The following is a 21,314-nucleotide window of genomic DNA, read 5'->3' on the forward strand; positions in this document are numbered from 1 at the left end:
CACACACACACACAAACACATTCACTTGACTTTCCAAGTTCAAAGTATAGGGGTTTTTGGAAAGGGTGGGCGTCAGAGTGTGCACGTTGTGTTACATAATTGATGCTCCATATTACCTTACATCCTCACTGCCTTGGCTGCGCTACAAACAAAGCTTGCTCATTAACTATTCACTGGATGATTTTGAACAGAAAATGATTCTGTGGATCGGGAGTGTGCACCTTGTGTCTGTCAGCCCCAGGCATCTGATTTCACAGTGGTGAATAAGACATGTGCTGTCTCTACTGGTCATATTTTAACTTGACAGCAGATCACCTTACGTGTATTCAATGGTCAGATGATGAAGTACCTTTACATCAAAGCCAGGGATTGATGGGGAGAAGGTAACAAGCTGTAGCTTTATAACATGCTGTCAATGGAGATACTACAGATTGTATAAGTAGCAAAGTAGGCAGAATGGATGGTCTAACAATAACACAGAAAACTGAAAACCCAGAAAAAAGTTATTGGCATTGATATTTTGTTATAGTCTGGTGCAAAGAATGTAATGATGCTACGTGTAGGACACAAAATTACTCTATATTTAAGAAATCTTGGGTTTTAATGTTTTGTTAATGTTAAGGAATACAGCCTGTGCTGTATGTACCTGGGGAAAAACAATGAATGCAATTGAAGTATATTATGTTTATTTTTATATAATTGTAATCTATACTGCTATTATTAATAAAGGAATTTTCAACATACAAACTTGTATATATATAAAAAAATATATATAGTCCCTCCACCTTATTTCTGATTACATAGTAAAATATTAAAAAAAAAAATCTATTGTGTCACTGCTTGGTCACGGTTTCTTGCCAATGATGAGGATGCTCATGAGGAAAACCATGATGAAGAAGATCCACATGAAGAATCTGTCCATCACCTTAGCAATCTTCTTCCACTCTGCCCCCTTGGCGCATGTGGCCCTCTGCTCTCGGAAACAGTTGGCGATATACTCAACATTGCGCACCAGCTTGGTGTCCACACCAGGGATGCCACTGCCGTGGCTACAGAGCACACACGGGCCAAAGGTTACAGTGGGGCCTTGAGGTAGAGGCTTTTTGTCTTCGGGGCAGCAGGGGACCTTCTGGTCTTCTTTACAGCAGTCACCTGTGTGGATTTTACCATTAGAGCCTTCATACTTTCCAGGTGCAAAGCTGGAGAGATGGCTCCTCTCTTCTCTAATGATGTGGTGCTGGACTTTCACTCTGGGATGTTGTTGCGGTTTTGGGGTCTGGGGCCTGGGGTATTTGTGATTCTGCCGCTCCTCTCGGCTACCGTGGCTCCCTGGTTTTCCATTCGCATGAATGTGGGAACTGAGGTGCTGGTGACGGATTTCATCCTGAGGGGGGCGAGGAGACGAAGAGGAGGAAGAGGAGGAGGCAGAGGCACAGTTCTCACCTACCTCATAAACAAAGAAAATCTTGGACATGTAGTCAATGATGAGGACTTTTGCCCAGTGGGGGACTGGTTTGGCCTCTGCACCACAGAAGTGGATGTTCATGATGAAGATGGTGAGAGCTGTGGAGGCTGTGACCATGGTCATAGTGGCAATATAGTACTTCCCTGGCAGGCGGAGAAAAGAGACAGGAGGGAAGTTATCTGTCAGGACTCTTAAAAAGATACTTAAGATACTTCATTACCTATGTTATAATTTGTTAGTGTTTGTCTTTTGTTGTTATTGGAACTGTGGAATCAGCATGTTAATGTCACAGTGACATTGCTGATGTTTTGCAGGTTCAACATCAGCTCACATTCTTACCTATAAGCGGGACACTCTCTGATGGAGGCATGCTCTCAGCCACCATTAGTTGAAACACAGTGAGAGCCAGAAGAACGGTCACTCCGAGGGAAACCTTCTCCCCAGAGTCAGCAGGCAGGTAGAACCCCAGAGGAGCCAAGAAGGAGATGAGAAAGCAGGGGAGGAGGAGGTTGAAGATGTAGAAGGAGGAGCGGCGCTGCAGGAGCACGGTGTATGTGATGTCTGGATATGGATCAGAGCAACAGCCATACATGATGACATTCTTGGTGGCCGGCATCCCGTGGCATTCCCATTCCACATTTTCTACAAAGTCTGAGAGGTCACCGCTGTCCCTGCCCATAATGATGTCTACCTGGAATTAGGATAAGTGATGAGTAGGTGTAAAGGAGGCACATAAAATCAGCTCAACCCACTGACATTTTCCGAGAAAAGACAAATTCAGCAAATGGATATAATGCTCTATACAATGAGTCTCAAGGCAAAAGTATATGCGTCTGATCTTTTATTCAAGCTGGCAATTCTCAGTTAGCCCCTGATCTAACACGTAGGTCATGGCCTCACAACCCAGACCTGAGTGAGTCTGGAGTCATTTAACAAACTGACCTGAAGTGATCATCATTCTGAAAAGGCGGATGAACCGAAATGAGGAGAGTCTATCCTCCACCACATCCCCCGGTAAGTGTGAGTGAGTTTGGTTGCACGTGTGTGTGTGTTTCTCCATACCTGGTGACCATTGTAGGTCCAGGAACCAAACGTTAAATTGCATTCCTGGCTATCAAAGGGGAAGTAGGAGACATCCACCACACAAGAGCTCTTGGTGATGGCAGGAGCATCCCAGGTTATCTCTCCATTGTAGCGCAGTCTTACGTTGGTGTCCATCGGCCCAGAAAAGTCGTCGTCAGCTCTGTAGGAGGAGAGAAAGTAGAGACACACTCACAAAATTTCATGTCGCATTGTGTCTTTTAGTGAGCTGCAGGATCATCTTCAGTTAGAGTAGTCAGCATGGGACCTAGAAGTTATCAGCTAAAAGCCAGAATTGACTTACTAGTGTTTGTATCAATGGATAATGTATACTATATGTATGTATACAAACCAATACAACAGCGCTGCCATAAAAACAACCTTTATGAAAGTTCTAATCAGCCTTAAAAAATGATCATGGAGTTGACTCAACCCCTCTGTGATACACTGTCAACAAAAAGTTGACATTATAAAAATCATGTAGGTAGGATTGTTGTAGGGCTACTGAATAACACTCTACAAACATCCCTAATAAACTGGCGGTTCAGTGTGTGTCAATATACAATGTTCTTTTATTGTATATTATGCAATTATGACCACTTTATCATGCATGTTTTATGACATAATACCCAAAATATACTATATACTCAACTACAAAACATAAACATATAGTGTCTTTATTATTGTATGATAGCTATATGACAGGGGCTGTGAACATGTGGGGCAAGTTTTGCAAGTATGCTTATAAACAAAGTATATAAATGCACCATATATAGAATTATAAAAGATGTTTGAGCTGATTATTTTCATTTCATTTTAACCCTTTACTTTGTTTAAATATATTGAAATTGTTGACAGAAGAACCTTTTAACTCCGTAGGGTTAGTGTTATATAATATAACAGATTATTATTACAAAAGTATAATTCTAATCTTACAAATAGTGAGATTATTAGTGAAGTGCCCTCAAGAAATGTTAGACTGTGTAAGTGGTTTGCTCCCAAGAGTGAATGTATGTATGTGCATAATCCTGCCTCTTGGTGGAATTAGTTTTTAATTTTTTTTTATGATGATAGTGCAAAAACCCAACCTATTATAGTTCAATGAGAGTTTGAGAACAATTGAGACATTGGGCCCATAGAGGACCATCATGACGGTGTGTGTGTGTCTGTGTGTGTGTGTTTGTGTTTGTGTGACGTACGGGCGTACTTGTTATAGAGGACGAGGTCAGGCCTCCACACCAGGCTGCTGGGAATGTGGATGACATCCAAGCCGTCATAGTCCTCTTTATTCCACCTCAGGTAAGCATCATACCACGTCTGCCTAATCCAAAGGTAGGCGATTAGCACCTGGTTCCTCTCATCCTTTACACATGCACACACGCACACACACACACACACACACACACACACACAGTTACAATCACACAAATAAGAAAAAGCATTTGCAAGTGCACTCATACAAACACACACCTACCTACAGACAATGGATACATACTAAAAGAAGCTTAAAGAGACATCATCTTGATCTCCTTCTCATTTCTCTGTTTCTCATTAACTCTCTATGAGCATTACGCCGACAGATACGCCTCAGATTATCGCAACAGCTGAAATCCAGACCTGTCTGTCAATATCAGGTGGATGAGCAGAGTGAGTGGAGGATGAGGGTGATTGGTGGGGGTGGTTTTGGTATCACTGCCAGAGCTTCACTGAAGCACCGAACCGAAGAAAACATAACCACTTTGGGTAATAGGACACCCCAACACACACACACACACACACACACACACAAACATTTCTTGTCTGGCCACTCACTCCTGTCATCTCAAACATGACAGACTGACATCAACAGACAAGGTGGTATACCACAGAGACGTTACATTCAGTAGGAAAGCTGCATGGCTTTCTCTCTCTTTGGCTACACAAAGCCAAACACACAGGCACAAGACAAGCGCTAATTCACTGTGGACTGACACAGCACCGAACCTGAACGGAAACCTTATCCAGCTAAGTAACAGTAGGCCCAAGCCTGTACAGTAGGAGGTCTGCCTGTCATTCATACACATCAGCACCTTCAAATCCATCCTTTGGTGACGAAGACCCAGTATGCATTTAATCCAAATCCAATTTAAAATCTCATCGTCATGTTTAAGAACTATAATAAGAGCTTTTTGTGTGCATGACAGATTCATCTGCAGAGGAACTCTGATATTGGAGAGACAACTTTACAGATTTTTTTTTTTTGATTAAACAAAAAAAAAATCAATTTGGCAAAGCCAGTGATTTAGTTGTATACAATCCTGTTGGACTGGTTGGAGAAACAGGTTTTGTTTTGATATACAATAGGTATATATAATGAGCCTTTTGGAATTTAGGAATGAGGATCTTACAGATGAGCAGGCACTCACCATGTCCTTGATCTGAGAGAGAGTGATCTGTAAGGTGACATTGAGGGCTCTGTCTGTGTCCTCCACAGGGCGCAGGGCGCTGGAATAATTCTCCATCAGGTCATTCAGAAGTTTCTGGGCATAGTGACCCTGAGCTGAGTGAACCACTGAAGAGAGAGAGACAAGGTCATCAGTCATTTTCAAGTTTATGATGGAACAACCTTTGTGTTTTCTAATGTTGTTTTATGTACCGTTACTTCTGAGATCACTCTGTTGTCTTGTGCTCACATACATGAAGACCATGAGCTCACATGGCTTAAACTGTATTTTACTGTACTTTGCTCCAATTGTGTCTCTTAACTAATCTAAAAAAAAAAAAAATTTAAAAGCTGAAGATAAACTCCATGTGTTGTCACCTTTTCCGTTGGTGTGGTTGCAATTATTATTACTGATGTTTTCAATATATTATACTTATACTTACAATAAATGCAATATGACTCATTTTTTTATTTTATTTGGAAGCTAATTGTTTTGTTTTTGTTTGACTATTTTTAATGAGTTAACTGAAAATTAATTTCTACATTGGGGATTAAACATTAACATCTTAATATATCAGCAAACAAACTTCTTCACTTCCATAAGATTGGATTCTTTAGATTATTTGGTTAAGTGGTTTGAAAGTCACATGCAAAATTCAAAATCTATTGCTGTGTGCACGCACACAGCCATGCAAATAACAATGATAAACTTTGGATATTTCTTTTTTTTAACCAAATGAAAAGCATGTGTGTAAGTTTAAAACAGCACAATCTGTTCAAATGATTAACAACAGCACAGAGACTCATTTTCTGCAAGAAAGAGCTTGAGCCTGACTCACCTTCAGGAAGCAGCATCGCCAGACAGATTATTGGGATCATCTTGAACATTTCTGAATACCTCTGAGAAGAAATAAAAAGTAACTGGGACCAGAAATCCACAAGTCCTGGATTTCATCTCCTAACAGTACTACATGATGCCAGTTCAACCCCAACTGAACTCCGTTGCAGATAGCAGGGCGCCGTTTCATCTGGCCATCATTGTGGTGAGGCCAGCTCTTACTGCTTGGCAGGGGAGGAAGCATGTCTGCTGACTGAGACACGGAATAAAACTCCGGCTATCACATAGCAGCAGCAGACCGAAAGAAACAGGATGCCCATGAATCATCGCCTCACCACACACTGGGCTATTAACCTGTCAATCAAATGCCCTGCTGCCAGGTGGGCTGCTGGTCTGCTCTTACAACACACTGCCAACACCTCGAGGGAATGGAGTAGAAAAGATGGGAATTTGCAAATCAATTACTCACTGTATTACTCACTTAAACAAACAATCAATGGTGCTTAATTAATATTATGGTTATATTAGTAATAATGCATTTCAAAAACACAGAGTCTTTCAAATGAAGCCAATTTTCTGTATGTTGTCTTTCTGGAATAAAAGTTGCAAATAAGTAGAATCTTAATTTACAGCGGAAAATCTGAACAACTAACTTGAGTGTGCATCATCAGACACAGAAAAAGAGTTGGACACCAGTAATGAACAGTAAAGGCACATTAATTCAAAAGAAAATGAAAATGTCTGTATCTACTGTTTGAATTTTAGAGCATTGATCAGAGAAAATCAGCTGTTTAACTTGTGACAGTCACTTCATGTTTTGCATTTTATAGACTGCTGATGGTTAACTGGTTGTCTTCTGATAATCTTTTAACTATAAATAAAATTAATCAGAAGATAATTGTTATTTCAGGATGAGTTGGATTGAATCACTTTGACCTTGGTAAGTAAAATTCCATTGCTAATAAAAACACTCAAGGCTCACCAGGTTCCCCAGAGAGGTTGTACAGTACTCCTTAATAAAGCGGCTTCATGATTCATGAAAATAATCAGTTAAACATTAAAAACTAAAAGTACCACCTCATCCAAGTAAAGGTTTGTGCCAGATGTAATTTCCTGATATATCACATTCACAAGAACAAGAGGTCACTCTGATCTTGACCTTCAGTTCATCCTGGAGTCCAAGTGAATTTGAAGAAATTCCCTCAGGCATGACATGTTGTGTTCACAAGAACAGGACGGACAGATGGATGGACAACCCGAAAACATAATGCCTTCAGCCATAGGTGTCACCAGCACAGAAGCATACAAACAAAACAAGTTATGGTGAAAGGAGTGCTGAGGAAGCTACACTGAAATTATTGGTTTACACAGGAAATGTTACCCTAAAGCAAAGCTGTAAGAATGTTAATCTAAACTTACAAAACCACATATATGTGAAATCCATTTACGAATCTTAGTTATCCCATATGAAAGATTTTTTTTTAAAAAGGCCACTTTTCATTTTCTTTCAAGTATAAACAGTAATTTATTATAACCAAGGAGGAATGCTGTGGTGACATCAGTCCTACGGAAGCTTCAATACTTTAATAATGCAACAAGTAAATTTATTTTGTTTGCATTTTAATAGCAAGTGATTACCTCAGGGTCATTATATGAGCCAAGCAGCATGCTCTTTTTCAGTCTCATATATTCAGCCCTCTGTAGTACCGTCCTCTGCTCTGGGATGCTTGGAGGAGTTCCAGATGGCAAATACACTAGAGAAATATGCCAACATCCAGGATATAAAATGAGATTTTGTCACTGGGGATGCCTGGAAAACCTGAGGGATCTACACTACATACTGATGATCAGCAGACATAAACACATCAAGTGGCAGCTTCTTTCCTCTGCGGTGCAAGTATGCAGGCTGAAATACAACATTCAGATTACTGCCAGGTTTCCTGGAGAGATTCAGCATATCACAACATGCTACCAAGCAGGCCATCTGTTATTGTGCTCATCCTCAATTTCCATCACCATAAGCAAGGTGATCCGAACATCGTGATAAGTGCTTGTATCACTTCCTTGTTGAGGCTTTAAATGCACCAAAAATGTGCCTGCTCAATCAGAAACTTAACACAACAGCAGAACAATACTAGTACTACTAATCCAAGCTACTATTTTACAGAAAGGCAAACTCCAATATGCATAATCCATTCTCCAGTGCTTTTACATGCACATTCTTCATCTAAATTGGTTTACGTGCTCCATTTTAACTGGTAATATAATTCCCTGCAGGTTTGAATTCTGTTTGTCTTGTAAATGTAGTGCCTTACACTGATTTTTATTCAAATGTATGCATAGCCAAACAACCCTATAAACACATGCTGGATCCTAAACAACATCATGAACAAACTGTTCCTCGATTTATCATTATGTGACTGAGATTAAACAGATTGAATACTAATGTAAGTACTGAAGGTTACATTTCTAGATGTTGCTTGGATTTGTTATATTTCCTGGGGAGTGGGATTATTCCAGATGACAACTATCACGCAACAAAGAATGGTCTTTGAGAGGCAACACAAAGAGGACAGAGTGTGGATTAATTTACACAGACTTTAATATCTTTATTTACAGATGAATCATTTTGACATATTTATCTGTTGGCGTAGTTAAGATGATGCAATATTTTTCAAACTTGTTTGGAACTATTTCCATCCAGACTTGTGATAGATTGTGTTACTGCTGAGCATGTTTTATTTTTTGTTTGTTTTGTTTTCTCTCAATTTAAAAACAAGAATCCAAATGTATTCCTGTAGGAGGCAAAAACCAAATACATTTTTTTTTAAAAATGTGGGGAAAGGGACAGGTGAAGTAAGCCATGTTGAGAACAGGTGTGGAGGTGGGAACTACGGTTTGCTGCAGGAGCTTTGGGTTTATCAGACAGTTGAAGGGGAGAAAATGTGGTATGAAAATGAGTATGGCTACACCTCAGTCACACTTTATGAGCTGGTTTCCAGAACAGGGAATACGCCTCATCCTATTCCATGTCTGAATAACTCCATATTTGCTACCTGATGCACTATATTTACTTTACTTTAATTTCCAAATTTTAAGCGCAAAATGTATACACTTTATAGTGGCCTCAAATTCCCAGTGATGGTAAACTATAGAATATCCCAAAACACTGAGTGTTTATTGTGTGAGGATGAGAGGATGAGGATGGACACAGCACAAGAAATCTTCAGTAGAGACACCAATTTAAAAGTCTAGGACTGCTTAATCCCCGTTTAGAAAACAAGATCAAAGTGTGTAAAAATCAGGACCAGGTCCAAAAGAGCCTCCTTGAATGGCTTGACTCTCTCCTACAAAGGTTTTCCCAAATTAAAGTAAATGCACTGCATAGGCAAGGATGAGCCACTGACAGCCGCTTCTTGGACACAGCCAGAAAAGCTGGGAGACTGGTGGGCGTGGGCGGGGTCTTAAGTCTGGCATTTGCGTTCAAAGGGGGTGAGATGTGGTTGGACTTTTGATTGTAGCACTGAGTGGAATGTTGAATGAACTTAAAGAAACCAGAGATAAGAGCTCACAGAGCGACTGATTGGAGTGTGGTACAGCAGAGGTGGCGAGCAGGGAGGACAGATGCCACACAGAAGGGATAAGGGGGAGATGGAGAAGAGGAGAAGTGTGGAGGTTGAGGAGTCCACTGTGAAACAGAGGGTGCGACAGAGGAAGAGACGCCTTCAGACAGCTGGAGTTTGGAGGAAAGAGGGTGTGCATGTGTGAGGAGGGGAAATAGGGATCGAGAGGAAGATGAAGGGGGTGTCAAGATTCAGTTACTGAGCAGTAGCTCTGTTGCTGTTTCCACGTCCCAGGATTTCGACGACAACGCCACTATTACTGCATTCTGGGGAGAAAAACAAAAACCCGTCAGCACCACAGTTCTATCCTGCAGTAGAATTCAGCAGAGCAATGCACAGCAGGGGAGAAATAAAGTTTAAAGATACTTACTTTTTCAAAGCCCATGGCACAGAGTTTATCTATTTTGCGTGTGTACTCCGGACTGGAGACGGGCGCTCCTGCATAGACATGAGACCACAGCCTCGCTGTCTGTTTGAACATCTCTGGGTTCTGCTTGTACTGTGTGAACGAATGTGAAACATAGGAAGTTTGTGTGAAAGGGGTTCAGCATACCACACTGTCAACAACCGAAACTTTCTACTTCTCTACTTAGTTTGGATCAAGTTTCAGAGATTCATTTTCACTTTTCCCATGTTCTGTTGATCACTGTCAAAAACATCTTACTTACATCTACTGCAGCATTACAACAATTTGTCATTCAACCTTAAAATGACTGCCAACAAGTTTGATAATCAATTAAGTCATTTTTCAAGCTAAAATAGCTAAAAGACATGGGATCTAGCTTCTTAAATGTGAATATTTTCTGGTGATATTCTTCCATGATAGTAAAGTGAATATTTTAGGGTTTTGGACTGTTGGTTGGACAAAACAAGTCATCTGAAGACATCATCTTGGACTCATCAAACATTTGATAGGCATTTTTGTGAAATTAGCTGGCTTTATAATAGACCAAATATCTGATCAATTCATCGAGAAAGTAGATTCATAAAGAATGAAAATACTCGTTAGTTTCAGCTCTAATATCTACTGTGTATAAGAGTTGTAAAACAACACCAACACGTTTGACAGTAGAAGAGGTTGGAATTATTTGGTACTGTGTTGAATAGTATCCCTCAGCGTATAGGTGTCTGCGAGCAGAAGAGGGGTGCACTTACGGTCCACTTATACCATTGTTTATATGTGGCTGCACAACAGAATGCCAATAAAATAATGTTTTGCAAGATTTCAAGGCCACTGAGACATTCAGAGCCAGATCAACTCGTAGCGCTGCAGTCTGCCAGACAGTCATTTTAGCCCAGTGTTGGCCAGCTTTCTGTTTCTATGCTGTGTGTGCATTGTTGAAATGTAATGCAGGTGGAGATTTTCCATCATCACAAACTATTAGCACTTGAACTGTCATGTAAATAAGAAAAATAAATCGCAACTACATATTAATTTTTGTACTCAACATAACTCATTTCAAAGGGTCATTATATAGTACAATACTAAGACTTAAAAAATATTGTTAAAGTCAAGTGCAGCATGCAGCATTTTCAGTGCAGCTCTGAGAACTTAAAGTGCAACACCTTCTAAACCACCTGAACAGCCTCAGGTTTCTACTCCATACTAGACTAGTGACCACCTGTTTAACATTCAGTCATGTAGACTGTGGTGAAAAATGTTGAAAAACAAATTTGATACTCTGCTAAATCTTATTTTACCTTATTTCAAGTAAGTGATACATGTCTGTTATTTTATGCAGGATTAGCGATTGCATGTAGGTGTTATGTGTTCAGTAGAGTAGGATAATCTTTTCAATAAGAAACAAGCGACGGGCAAACAGATCACTGCCTACACATATTTCACAAGAGTTTCACATTAGTGGCACTGCACTGAATACTGCTTAACCTGTAACCATAAACTGGTGTGCAGCACAGAAAAATTATTAATGCATCCACTCATATAAAGGGCATTTTAGGTACAATCCAGGGTCATACACAGGTGGTTCTGACATAAACATCTTAACAAAAAAAACTTAACTTGGCATGACAATTAACATCAAACTGTATAGTGAAGCCTTTACAACCAGAAAACAACTGAGCTTTCTGTTTGTAAAAACTACTACAATGATCATATTAGAAGATATCTAATGTCATATAATAATTGATATAACATCACATACAAGTGGTGTCAGACTATTGGACTCCATTGTACATGTGTTGCCCCACTAAAAAAAGGTGAATACATATCCACAGTAAATTTGTCACCCAAAAGTCAAAACATAAAACACATGCACACACACCTGATTGGCTACCACTGCATCCTGTGGGTCATCTGGTTCTGCAGCCGCCAATAAGGCTTGTAGTGACAAGAGGACTGTCCTCAGAGTCATAGCTGCTGCCCTGAAAGGAAATAAAGTATATATCAATGTTAAGTGCAACACCAATATGAGTCTGGACTGCTCATGGCCTCTGACTGCAACAGATGTGTTTCCCCAAAACTTTACTGGTTGGGAGGAGTTGAGGAATATTTTCAATTCGCAAAATAATACTGGACCAGCTAGTTTAAAGACCATTGGTCTGTGTGCCTGCACACTTGAATCACTTGCATCATAAAAATTGGAATTATTAATGACCACATCATCATCAACATTAGGCTCACTCACCTATTTAACTCTACTCTCTCTACTCTCTCTTCATATTGGGGCTGCAGTTTTAAATTATTACTTTTCAATTATTGTCGAGAGAATAGTGTTATCCAGTAGTTACAGGGGTGGGCATTAGAAGCATCTTGGCTCTGACTATGGCTTTTGGTAAGGAAAATACTGTCTCACATGACTAGAGAAGTATCGTGATGGATGTATGGTGGAGGAAGAATGTCAAGAATGCTGGCACACATTCACTCACCACTGGTCTTTGAGAATGTCCAGACATATTGCACCTGTGACTGAGCTGATGTTGGGATGCCAGATCTTTGTGATAAACCGCACCTGAGAGATTAAATGAGAGCAGGCCGAAGAAAATAATTTGCGGATTAGCACAGTAATGGAAAATTTCTGAAGCCAATGACCACAAGGAACAGGATAGATATCAGTAACAATAACAGCAATGAATCCCTACCTTGGGTGGATTAAATGGATACGTCTCTGGAATTTTAATTTCTAGTTGATATCTACCCCCTGGAAGAAATAAGCGGTATCACAGAATCATGACAAAGCTACATCAAGCATGCAATCAAGTGTAACTGTTAAAATACAAGTTGTATTAGTTTATATTGAGGATTAAATTGATTAGTTGGGTGGTGAGGCTCTCTCAAAAATAAAGTTGATGACAGTGACACCCAATATCACAAGAGAATTGTGCAACCATGCATACAGGTTAGCAGACAGCAGTGGGTCTAAACGAGCTCCTCACCTTCGTATGGTGTGTCAGGTGGCCCTGCTATCTCCCCTTTAAGTTCTGTGAAGTTCTCATCCACCAGATCCACCTTTATCTGGTTTTTGCTCGTCTGAAAAAGTGAAAAGGCAAAGAAGCATTTTAACTTCAGCAGACAGGCAGACTGCAAAGTGTTAAGCTAGCTTGCTGTCAAACTTCAAACCTGCCTATGCAGCATAAGTTGACACCCCTCCGCAGCATTAGCCAAAGTTGACCTCAACTTGTTGCACACACCTTACGGATCTACATATAATAGGGCCGCTAATGTAGGCTGAGACGAGTTCATACAGAGTCAGGAGCACACTGTGAAGAGTGCAACTTCAGTACTACAGGCGATTCACACCAAACTATCTTTGCTATGGCTAACCCAGCTAGCTTAGTGACCATAGAAGGCATGGTAAGCTAGCCAATGACGTTCACTTAGCAATATAAACTTGAGGCTCACTTAATTTCAACAAATGCTTTCAAGCCACAGTAACTTTCTTGGCTTTAACTTCCCTACAGTGCCATATGAACAGCTAGCCGTAGTAGCTATTTGTGAAGCCGGATGCACAGCCGTGTCGGAGTCAGTTAGCTATAGCTAGCAGCTCGGTGATTAGCAAGCTGACAGCTGAGCCAGCGACGCGTCACTCACATTCAGCCTGTAGTCACAGAAAGAAAAAAAATACAAGCTGTAACTTTAACGGGGAAACAAGACAACCAACCTCTTCACTTTTAAGGACCTCCTTGAATTCCCGTTTTATCCTCTGAACTGCGATGTTGGCCATGGTTCCCCGTGTTCCCGTCCGCGGTTGGGGCCTCGCCGCCGTCCGACCTGACTAACGTTAGCTAGCTTCCTCTGCCCACAGGAGCTCTGCACTTTCTTTGGACACAACCTCAAAAATAACAGCTGTAACGTCGTTTACCGCGAGTGCCGTCAGTCCCGGTTATCAATGTGAGGCTATAATTCGTTAAAATATCTCAACATGTATCTGTCATCTCAAATGTGTAACAACACAATGGTTGGTGGTACTGAAAACATTTTAATACCAAACTGCATGCAGTCTGGAGGAGAGGGGGTCATGTGATCTGTATTGCCATCCTGAACGCCTCCTGCCATTGGTTGATCTGTTCATAATGAATAATGTATTGTGTAATAATGAAAATAATAATGATAATAGTAGTATATTATTATTATTATTGTTGTTGTTATCTGTACACAAGGATGGTATATATTGAAACACAAGGTCAGTGTGTTACTCTATATCACCTTTTAATACAAAATAAAAGTGATGTCAAAACAAACGTAAATAGTTTACAGGGTTTCACACAGTGACTAGCAGGTTACATTTAATCATTACAATGTGATCACTTAGTTTTGGTCAAAAATGCTCTCTAAAGTGAAGTTAAGCGACATTTTTATGGTGAGCAGCTTTCGTGTCTAAAGCATGTATCAGCTGCAGTCTAGTCAAGACTCAGTTGCTTTTCTTTACAGCACTAAGTTCACAAGAGTGTGCAGTTACTCTTCTCTAATGATCGGAGTTAATTCAGTCAGTCTGTCAAATCAAAGATGGAAGTCACAAAGTATATGCCTTTGAAGACAGATGGGGACACAAATTTGTTAAAAAGAAAATACTTTTAAGTGACCAGAAAATCCTCAGAGAAGCATATCACACTTTAGAGGAACAATTAAAAATATTCAAGCTACCAATTCAAAGTGATGGAGCAACAATCATGGCATCTTCTAAAATGCAAATGAGTCTTAATCTCTGTAGCCATGATGCTTCATCTCTGGAAACACAAGAGCATTTTAAGGTACCTTTGATAGTCGTCCCATTTTTTAACAAATGACAGCCCAGCATTTTACAGTGTGCTTCATCAAGGCTGCAGACAGTGACACTAGGGGGCATCGTTGTCCCATGGAGATTGACAGTCTGTGGCACACAGTGTATCACATCCCGTTAAGAATGAAGTGGATACCACTTGAAAATACATTTTTAAAACTCGTTCTTACAAAATTGATGCAATCCACAATTTAATCTGAGCTAAATTTATCTAATTTAAAATATGTTAAAATCACATTTTAGTCTGATCTACAATAAAATGCAAATCATCACTGACTGACTTTATTACAATACTTGAATCATGACATTGACATATTTTCTCCACAGTGAAGATCAAAAATAAGGTCAATATTTATGTAAAGCATTTCTTCTTTTACTGTAAACCACAAAGCTCACGTAATCAAGTTTAGTAAAAGTACAACATAAAGAATTCAGTAAATCTGTTGCCATCTAATAGTCATTTAATACACCAATAAAATAGCTTACACAATGCAACTATCTGATTACCCTTCATCTAAATAACCCATTATTACAGTAAAATGGATGTCAACACTTTCTTTTGTGATTGTGGGTAAACTGATCACACAACAAGACTTAATGGACCAGACACAATGACAGATCATGGATCTTCTCCATCCACGAGCAGCACACAGCTTTTCTGCTACACAGTACTGAGTCAGCCTCTTTTACAGTCAGCACTTAACAACAGGTGGACATGAGCATATAGGCACTCCTTCCCTTCTTCTCTTCCTGCTCATCCTGTTCGTCCTCCTACCTCTGCCTCTATCTGTTTGGTTTCTCTTTGTGACAATGACAAAGATGACGAGTGCTGCCAACATAACAGCTGTTATCATGAGGCAGCCTCCGAAAACCAGCATCGCTTTGTTCTTGAGCATCCATGCACATACAGAGCAAGGTTCGCGCAGCTCACTGAAAGTGCAGGTCTGCATGGTGTCGTCCTCTGGGAAACCACTCTGAGTGATAATATCTCTGTAGACGCCAATAGAGGCCTTGGCTTTGGATTGGTGTTGGGTTGAAGTGAAAAGCCCAAACTGGGGGGCATGTCGATCTTGCAGTTTCCACATGTAGAAGCCCTGCAGGTTGACCCCATCTAATTGGCGAGCTGGAGACAAGTAGAAAAAATAAAGAATAATAACAATTTTCCCCTCCTCTGCAAGCATTATGAACAACCCAAATATTTTGCCATTGAAAAAAACAAACAATCAGATGTTAAGAATACATGTTCAGTGGTTAACCTATGTTAGAAAACAATACGTTTCTACATGCAAATACAGGAGAGTCGTAAAGGGGGAAGTATGAAGACAACACGGATCAGCACTGTTGCTGTGCTATTTCTCTGCCCTCCTCACTGTTTTATGATCTTCATGGTTCCTCATAAAGTGCAGGTAATAGCAAGAAGCAATACGGTCATAAAACATGTATTGCCTGAAGAGCTGCGTCTGTGTCAACATTCTGGATACTGCAGAGCTCCACTCTGTTCCTACTGAAATATGATTACACCACACATTCAGGATCAAAGAGGAACATAACATATTGCCAGACTGATGGAGATAAAATGCATGTCTCACCTCTGAGAGCCTCTTGCAGGTAACTCCTGAGGTAGTGTTGCCTGAGTTTGTCCTCAACAGGAGCCTGGTCATCAACACCACTGGCTGTGATAATGATAGGTAGAGCACTTCCATATCGCTGGCTCACCCAGTTTAGGATCTTCCTCAGGCCCCAGGGTACAAGAGCCTGACCCAGACTGGATGAGGGCCAGGTGGGATCAGAAAGGATCCGACAGTCATGATCAGGGCGTTGTTTCTGCTGGAAATTGGCCTGTGTATGGACATATGGAGCCACCAAACGGGTGGTGAAATGGTTCAGTGAAATAAAACTCAAAGCCCCTCTCAGCTCCTCCTTCTCCGTCTCAGTAAAACTAGGAAGAGGAGATCCAGGGAAGCCCACTTCACGAGCTCTCTCCTCCAGGTATTCTTTCATTTCCTGTGGGTAGCCCCCCTCGCTATGCTTCTCCTCGTATCTAGTTCCCAGCAAAGGGTCTAAGAAGCGACCGAGTTCAAACAAAAGGAATCTCTGTGCTGCTGCCGTGTGTGAGTCCAGGAAGGGGTTGGCAGGTTCGGCCCAGTCAGCATGTAGTGCAAGTGATACCAGCGCTCCATGCTGACTATAATGTTCCCTCTCATATAACCTCCAGGCTTTTACATGAGCCAGGAGAAGATTATGAGCTGCTTGATGCTTCTCTTTCCCATTGGAATAAACATCTACGAGTCTGTTCGGCTCATTGATGGTGATCCAGTATCGAACCCAGTACCCCAGCTGCTCATAGCAGAGTGCTGCATACTCCTGAAAAGCTTCAACTGTGCTGTTGTTAAGCCAACCCCCAGAGGCATGCAATGGCCCAGGCAGGCCCAGATTTGGAGCTCTGTGTGTCGGGTAGTAGAGAATTACAACAGCCTCCAGGTTCAGCTTCTTGAGCTCAGTCAGGACACAGCGGTAGTACCTGTTATATGTGATAACAATGTGAAACAAAGTATAGAATTAGGAGTTAATTTGTGTATTTTGGGAATTATGATAGTCCTTGTTTGTTTGTGTGTACTTCTACCTCAGAGCCTCAGTGTTCACATTAGCGAGGTCTCCCTGGGGTAAAATCAAAGACCAGTTTAGGGCAAAGCGGTAGTGAGATGCCCCAGTGGACGCAAACAGGCGAAGATGACCATGGATGGCTAAATAATCGGTGCACTGGGCTGGTCTCGTGTGGAGCTTCACCCCCGGAACTGGACGCAATGATCCGTCTCCTGTCAGGTTCCAGCTGTACAAATGGGGGTCAGTAAACTGTGGTGAGAAAGGGTAGAAATGGACCTACAACAACAACAAAAAAAGACATAAAAGAATATCAGAGGCATTATTTAGCATTTTCTGCTGCAAAATCATCCTCTTGTCTTCTCACCTGTAAGGTAGAATCAGCAATACCCCAGTGAAAGTCACAAGGGAAACGGCCTTTGACCTCTCTGAAGGTTTCATCACTGAGGAAACCGTTGTCAGCAACAACACGCTGGTAGTACTGAGCAGAGGTCTTGGGGGTCCTGGTTCGGTTTGGTTGGCTGAAGTCGATGTAGAAAAGGCCTCGCCTAACAGTGTAGCCATAATTCCACTCAAATCCATCCACCAATGACCAGGCAGAGTAGCCAAACACCTGCACACCATCGAACTTAATAGCTGTAACAGAAGACACAGGAATAATAGAGAGAAAAGAACCTCACATATTTGTTTCACTATGACCTCATTACATTATCGAACTCATATTTTTCTCCTCTCCAGTCCGCCGCTCACCTTGCAGGACCTGGTTGATAAAACTCTTCATCAGATAGATGGCCACTGTGTCCTCTATTCCCACACTCGCTTCAGAGAACCAGCCTCCTTCAGCAACCAGCACCCTCGGGTCCCCATACTCCAGCTTTATCCAGCTCAGTATGCGCCTCAGGTCTGGGGTCACAGTCTGCCCATACTGGACCAGGTTCCGGCCCAGACGGAGGTTGTTGGGACCAAAGGACAGAGCAAAAAAGTCAGCTGTTTTCCGCACCCAGAGCTTCTCCTCAGCGCTGAATGTGGGCAGTAGGGCCCCATGCTTGATTTTTAAAGAGACTGGATAGTCCCCATCTCCAAAGATGGGGTTGGCAAACCAGCCAAGCACAGCCTCTATTGATTGCTGGCAAAGCGCAACATTGGCAGCTGTGGCTTGGCCTCTTTGAGGCTCAACCCAGTGGGATCCCAGAACAATGGATACTTTACCCTTCTGAGTTGGTCTGTAGTGGGCATTGTAGGTGTGCCATGCTTTAGCATGTGCCTGAAAATCAGAGCAGACTCATCATTATGATGCATTGTACTGTAGTGAACAACAAAATCACAATAGTATTTTTCACTGAAGACATTTTGACATGTGGCAGTGGGAAGGCGCAGGTTTGGACAACAAAATAAATGATTGAATTATTGTTCGTGCTACCTCACACTGTCATGGTTTTGGCACATTTGAATAGAACAAAGCCTTTGGTGATATTAATATTAATATCTGTGCTTTTGCTACTATGATAACTGCCGTGAAAAAAGCCTATCAAGCTTTTTAAACACTGCAGAGCTTTAAAGCGTTCACAAAGTGCACATATTTGGAACAAGGCTGCACAATCTAAATTTAATAGTTTAAAAATGTTTATAAAACACACACCAGGATCTAGCCCACAGTAAATTACTTGTTCCTCTTCATTGAATTGGCATAACTTTCCACAAGGTTGAATTCAAATTTGTTTGTAATTTCTCATTTCTTGAGATGTCATGCTAACTACCAGATACATATGCAACAAACAAATAGGACCAAAGATATGACTTCCTCAGCGGAAGTGAGAGTATTTATGAAAACTATCTATTAGGCACCAGATAATTATTATTTGCTCACCCTATCTGTTCAGCATTAGCTGTACACGTGTGTTACACTCCCAACTGCATAAACGTAAGTGATTATTAATGAAGCATATCTCCATGGCTTCCTGTCACACACTGTTTCTCTCCTGCACAAAAGTGCTGATGTGGTGGACTTTGACCTCAATGTCTCTTAAGTGTCCTGTTTTCTAATCAGAAACCTGTCAAAATAAAATATGATCAGCTGATTTTTGAAAAGATATATTAGAAGTAAGTATTAAGGCCTTGCACTTAGCTGGATCAGTTATATGTTACAATGCAATAGATCCAACTTAATTGTCTTTATTGAGTTAATTTGATTGCAACAAAATTTCAGACGACTGGTGAAGTCTGTCCTTACTTCACTGTCTCGTGGCCTCAAAAGCATTTGGAGGACGCAAACATTCATTGACCATCATAAACTGATAAAAGCTGCATAGGTCCAAAGTTTACAGATGACCTATATCATTACATGTGCTGTTGTTCACAGCCAAGGCAGCTGCAGCACAATATAAGCACAGATAACATTAATCTACAGACGCCCAATCCACTGACTTACTCTGATCAGGTTGTGGGCCACAATGAGAGAGCCAGAGGGACCCCCTGCCTCTCCAGGAGCGTGTACACCTGTCCCATACCCATGTACAGCCACCAGGTATGGGTTATGCATTGTGAGCCAGTACCTAACACGACTCCCAAACGTGTGGAAACAAAAGGCAGCATACTCCTCAAACAGTCCCACCAGAGTGTTGTTTTTCCAGCCTCCATATCGCTCCTGCAGGACCTGTGGCAGGTCCCAGTGATGGAGAGTGACGATGGGCTCGATTTTCTTTTGCAGAAGCCTCTCTATGAGGCGGCTGTAATGCTCCACAGCAGCTGTATTGGGCTCACTCCTGGCGTTCCCATCAGGAAACAGCCTGGGCCAGGAGAGAGAGAAGGAGTATGATCTTACACCTAGCAACTCCAGTGCCTTCACATCTTCTTCCCAGTGAGTGTAGCTGTCACTTGCCACATTGGCAGTCTCGGTTGCCGAATTACCACTGACAGCGGAGTGGGTGTAATGGTCCCAGACAGAGGTTCCCTTCCCCTCCTGGTCCCAGGCTCCTTCTGTCTGGAAGGCAGACGTCCCCGAACCCCAGAGGAATCCTGAAGGGAAGGTGTCATGGAGGAAAGACTGGGCTTTGATGATGGGGTCTGGCTTGGGCTGCTGCCAAATCTTCCTGCCCTCCCCAAGAGAACAGGCTGCCTTGTTCCAACCACACGCCGACAACAGGACGCAGAGTAACAGGCACTGACATGTGGAAAGAGAGGGATGGTTCAGCATACTGAGGGAGTTCACCTTGCTTCAGAAATCCACTTGGAGGGGGTAGCTGGTGTCAGTCAGAGCAGCTGCTCTGTTCAATATCATGAATCCACTTGTGAATGACAACAGATCCATAGTGGTGGTAATGAAGGGAGAGAAACGATCACAGCAAGGAGAAAGGGACATCTGAAGCTGTGAGGTGCTGCAGTATCCATCTGACAACCTGCTCAGACTTCCCTATCTCTTCCCTCAGTGTACTCCTCAGCCCCTCCCTACCATGTAATGTTCACACATAAAAAGGTTGACTCATATCCACACACACCGTTTTATAACTATAGTTCCTGGTGAATTATTTTCACCTGTAATTCCAAAAATACTCCACCGTCCTTCAATTATATCACCAAAAAAAAAAAAAAAAACTTTAAAAGAGAGGACTGGTACTTCAGTGGATATTACTGAGCTATCCCTGTGAAAGGATACACACACACACACACAGCGCTAAACATGCTGTTGATTGTTGGAAAGAAGGCTCTTGGGTCAATAATTAGCTTGTACTCTGATCTTAGCTCCATAACAGAAGTTGTAACACATCTGCTTGTGCAGGTCTGTTTCCAACAAACATGCAGATTTTTTTTTTTTGCCCAAATTTGAGGTAAGTGACTTAATTTTTTCAACATGAGTTCACACATTCACGTATATTGAGGGCATTTATTGAAAAAGAAGAAAGGTTGACATAATGAAATGCAGTCTGATGAAAAAACAGGCTATTCTCTGTTGTCTTATGGCCAGAAGCTGTGATGCACGTCCACAGTGTTCTTCCAAGATTTGATCAAACCACACCAGGTGAGACCAGTCACACCAGCTCATATGACCTTA

At 41.5% G+C, this 21,314-nt stretch overlaps 3 protein-coding genes across 5 annotated transcripts; all 3 read right to left on the reverse strand.

The window, feature by feature from the left end:
* Positions 1-844: 844 nt before the first annotated feature.
* LOC111226479 (neuronal acetylcholine receptor subunit alpha-9-II-like) lies at positions 845-5,855 on the reverse strand. The gene is made up of 6 exons (XM_022751654.1): positions 5,807-5,855; positions 4,951-5,096; positions 3,753-3,907; positions 2,528-2,708; positions 1,805-2,156; positions 845-1,608 (listed from the first exon to the last, which is right to left on the reverse strand). Exons 1-6 carry the CDS (start codon positions 5,853-5,855, stop codon positions 845-847), a joined length of 1,647 nt encoding a protein of 548 aa, XP_022607375.1.
* Positions 5,856-8,389: 2,534 nt separating this feature from the next.
* Positions 8,390-13,896, reverse strand: LOC111226442 (ubiquitin-conjugating enzyme E2 K). Of its 3 annotated transcripts, XM_022751593.1 has the most exons (7): positions 13,547-13,896; positions 12,822-12,915; positions 12,528-12,586; positions 12,315-12,397; positions 11,711-11,810; positions 9,799-9,927; positions 8,390-9,694 (listed from the first exon to the last, which is right to left on the reverse strand). In XM_022751593.1, exons 1-7 carry the CDS (start codon positions 13,607-13,609, stop codon positions 9,620-9,622), a joined length of 603 nt encoding a protein of 200 aa, XP_022607314.1. In that variant the 5' UTR covers positions 13,610-13,896; the 3' UTR covers positions 8,390-9,619. The 3 variants fall into 3 exon arrangements, with proteins under 3 accessions (XP_022607314.1, XP_022607316.1, XP_022607315.1); XM_022751595.1 differs by lacking the exon at positions 12,822-12,915 and having other exon boundaries at positions 13,547-13,607; XM_022751594.1 differs by lacking the exons at positions 12,528-12,586; positions 12,822-12,915.
* A 250-nt stretch (positions 13,897-14,146) lies between these two features.
* Positions 14,147-20,629, reverse strand: klb (klotho beta). Its single transcript, XM_022751633.1, has 6 exons — positions 19,695-20,629; positions 18,017-18,530; positions 17,634-17,902; positions 17,289-17,545; positions 16,255-17,186; positions 14,147-15,788 (listed from the first exon to the last, which is right to left on the reverse strand). The coding sequence occupies exons 1-6, from the start codon at positions 20,457-20,459 to the stop codon at positions 15,358-15,360; spliced, it is 3,168 nt and encodes a 1,055-aa protein (XP_022607354.1). The 5' UTR covers positions 20,460-20,629; the 3' UTR covers positions 14,147-15,357.
* Between the last annotated feature and the right edge of the window lie 685 nt (positions 20,630-21,314).

Source organism: Seriola dumerili, unplaced genomic scaffold, assembly GCF_002260705.1.
Source record: "Seriola dumerili isolate Sdu_G_001 unplaced genomic scaffold, Sdu_1.0 BDQW01000160.1, whole genome shotgun sequence".
Taxonomy (NCBI): Eukaryota; Metazoa; Chordata; class Actinopteri; order Carangiformes; family Carangidae; genus Seriola; species Seriola dumerili.

What these genes read in the sequence shown, in the direction of transcription:
- LOC111226479 (XM_022751654.1), bottom strand. Translation starts at nt 5,855, where the DNA reads ATGTTCAAGATGATCCCAATAATCTGTCTGGCGATGCTGCTTCCTGAA. An exon ending in GACCTCGTCCTCTATAACAA is followed by an intron (nt 2,709 to 3,752) that starts GTACGCCCGTAC and finishes CTCCTCCTACAG; the next exon opens with AGCTGACGACGACTTTTCTG. An exon ending in AGAGAGTGTCCCGCTTATAG is followed by an intron (nt 1,609 to 1,804) that starts GTAAGAATGTGA and finishes TCCGCCTGCCAG; the next exon opens with GGAAGTACTATATTGCCACT.
- LOC111226442 (XM_022751593.1), bottom strand. Translation starts at nt 13,609, where the DNA reads ATGGCCAACATCGCAGTTCAGAGGATAAAACGGGAATTCAAGGAGGTC. An exon ending in AGGTCCTTAAAAGTGAAGAG is followed by an intron (nt 12,916 to 13,546) that starts GTTGGTTGTCTT and finishes TCACTTTTTCAG; the next exon opens with ACGAGCAAAAACCAGATAAA. An exon ending in GACATTCTCAAAGACCAGTG is followed by an intron (nt 11,811 to 12,314) that starts GTGAGTGAATGT and finishes ATTTCCTTTCAG; the next exon opens with GGCAGCAGCTATGACTCTGA.
- klb (XM_022751633.1), bottom strand. Translation starts at nt 20,459, where the DNA reads ATGCTGAACCATCCCTCTCTTTCCACATGTCAGTGCCTGTTACTCTGC. An exon ending in TATCAACCAGGTCCTGCAAG is followed by an intron (nt 17,903 to 18,016) that starts GTGAGCGGCGGA and finishes CTTCTGTTACAG; the next exon opens with CTATTAAGTTCGATGGTGTG. An exon ending in CCTGCAAGAGGCTCTCAGAG is followed by an intron (nt 15,789 to 16,254) that starts GTGAGACATGCA and finishes ACTTGTCTCCAG; the next exon opens with CTCGCCAATTAGATGGGGTC.